The sequence below is a fragment of the Morone saxatilis genome, unplaced genomic scaffold (genome assembly GCF_004916995.1).
Source record: "Morone saxatilis isolate NCDOM2014 unplaced genomic scaffold, NCSU_SB_2.0 Contig18, whole genome shotgun sequence".
NCBI lineage: Eukaryota > Metazoa > Chordata > Actinopteri > Moronidae > Morone > Morone saxatilis.
In genome coordinates this window covers 13,642,934-13,644,510 of record NW_023339740.1, presented here as the reverse complement: position 1 = coordinate 13,644,510, position 1,577 = coordinate 13,642,934, and the positions used below count along the sequence as shown (strand labels likewise).

At 41.2% G+C, this 1,577-nt stretch overlaps 1 protein-coding gene across 1 annotated transcript in view; it reads left to right on the top strand.

Annotated features, from left to right (window-relative positions):
- Positions 1-1,259, top strand: part of gata2b (GATA binding protein 2b) — an 8,864-nt gene extending 7,605 nt beyond the window's left edge. The window contains exon 7 of the mRNA XM_035661110.1: positions 75-1,259. Coding sequence (XP_035517003.1) covers positions 75-359 — 285 coding nt within the window. The 3' untranslated portion in view covers positions 360-1,259. The remainder of the gene's footprint in view (positions 1-74) is intronic.
- Positions 1,260-1,577: the final 318 nt, after the last annotated feature.

Genomic DNA, 1,577 nt, shown 5'->3' with positions numbered 1-1,577 from the left:
CCCCCCCCCCCCCCCCCCCAAAAAAAATACTTTAAACAGTTCACTCACCTCTTCACTTCTCTCTCTCTACACAGGTGAACCGACCTCTGACCATGAAAAAGGAGGGAATACAGACACGCAACCGAAAAATGTCCAACAAATCCAAAAAGAGCAAGCGGTGCAGCGACAGCTATGAGGAGTTTTCCAAAAGCCTGCATGACAAGAGCTCTCCCTTCAGCGCCGCCTCTCTGGCCGGACACATGTCCATGGGCCACTTGCCGCCTTTCAGCCACGCTGGACACATGCTTCCCACACCCACCCCAATACACCCTTCTTTTGGGCACCCGCACCACTCCAACATGGTGACGGCCATGGGCTGAGAGACTGGGGAACCTGAGATGGTTCTATGAGTGGGGATGAGGGTCTCACTAAGGACAGTGTGTACAATGTTACAGACACAGATTGTGTGTCTTCTTCTTTGATTGTCTCTTGATTGATTATGCCAACGGTATGTTGGAGAACAGATGTATCGTGGGAGGAAAGGACATTTTTACTCCTTATCTATAGGTACCTATTTTGATGGAGGAAGATATTCGGCTTCCTGACGGCCAGGCACACACATGTAAACACAAAAATGTCATTGCACCTCATAGTTTTATCTCCACTGACAGCCTGACTGCGGTGTGGATCAGTATGTGCCGAACAGGTTTATAGTAACTGTGAATATTGTAAATGTGTGAGACTGGAGGGGACGTCCCAGACAGAGCAACCCCCTTCGAAACATTAAATGAAAAAGATATGCTGGATTTTTTTTGCTCATGGACAATTTTAAAGGAATTTTCACAAAAAAAACAAGCAAACAAAAAGGTTTATGAATCCTAATTTGACACTGTTTATTATAATTATTGTTGTTATAATTATTATTGTTATTCAGATAATTTATTTTCACTGCCTTGTTTTCTTTTACTATATCACCTGAATCATAATATGGATACTGTTATCCCAGTTATGAATATATTTTTAGCTGAAGCGCTTTCTCTGAGCTGGTCAACATTTATACTCGTAAGAAATAAAGAGATCAAGTTCATTATCCCATCTGCTCCTTCTATTCAATATCCAATATTCAATATTTAAGCCTTCATAATAATAACAGATACAGAACTTCATATGTCTTGTTGTGCTGTTCTCTGTGCCATACAGGGACAAGGTACCACGCTGAACTTGAGAAACACAAGAATTGTACGTCTCACAGATACAAATGTCTCTCTTCATGAACGCGCTGTTAGACGTTAATACAATTAAAAGCTACAGTGTCAGTAACCCATTTGTTTCTTTGTACCTTTATAACAGCTATCTTTGGTTCATCTTCTGTGCATCAGATTCTCTGTAGCTTCCTATGCATCCCTGTTTATGTCTGGAGCGACAAATTAAATTAATAGTTCAACATTTTCGGAAATACACTGACGTGCTTTCCATGCAGTTTAGCATAAAGAGTGGAAACAGGGAAACAAAATCCAACAACCAACACCTATATCTTCCTTCCATTAACTTCCTGGAAACCACTGTTTCCTATAAATAATCTGTCACATAAACCCCCC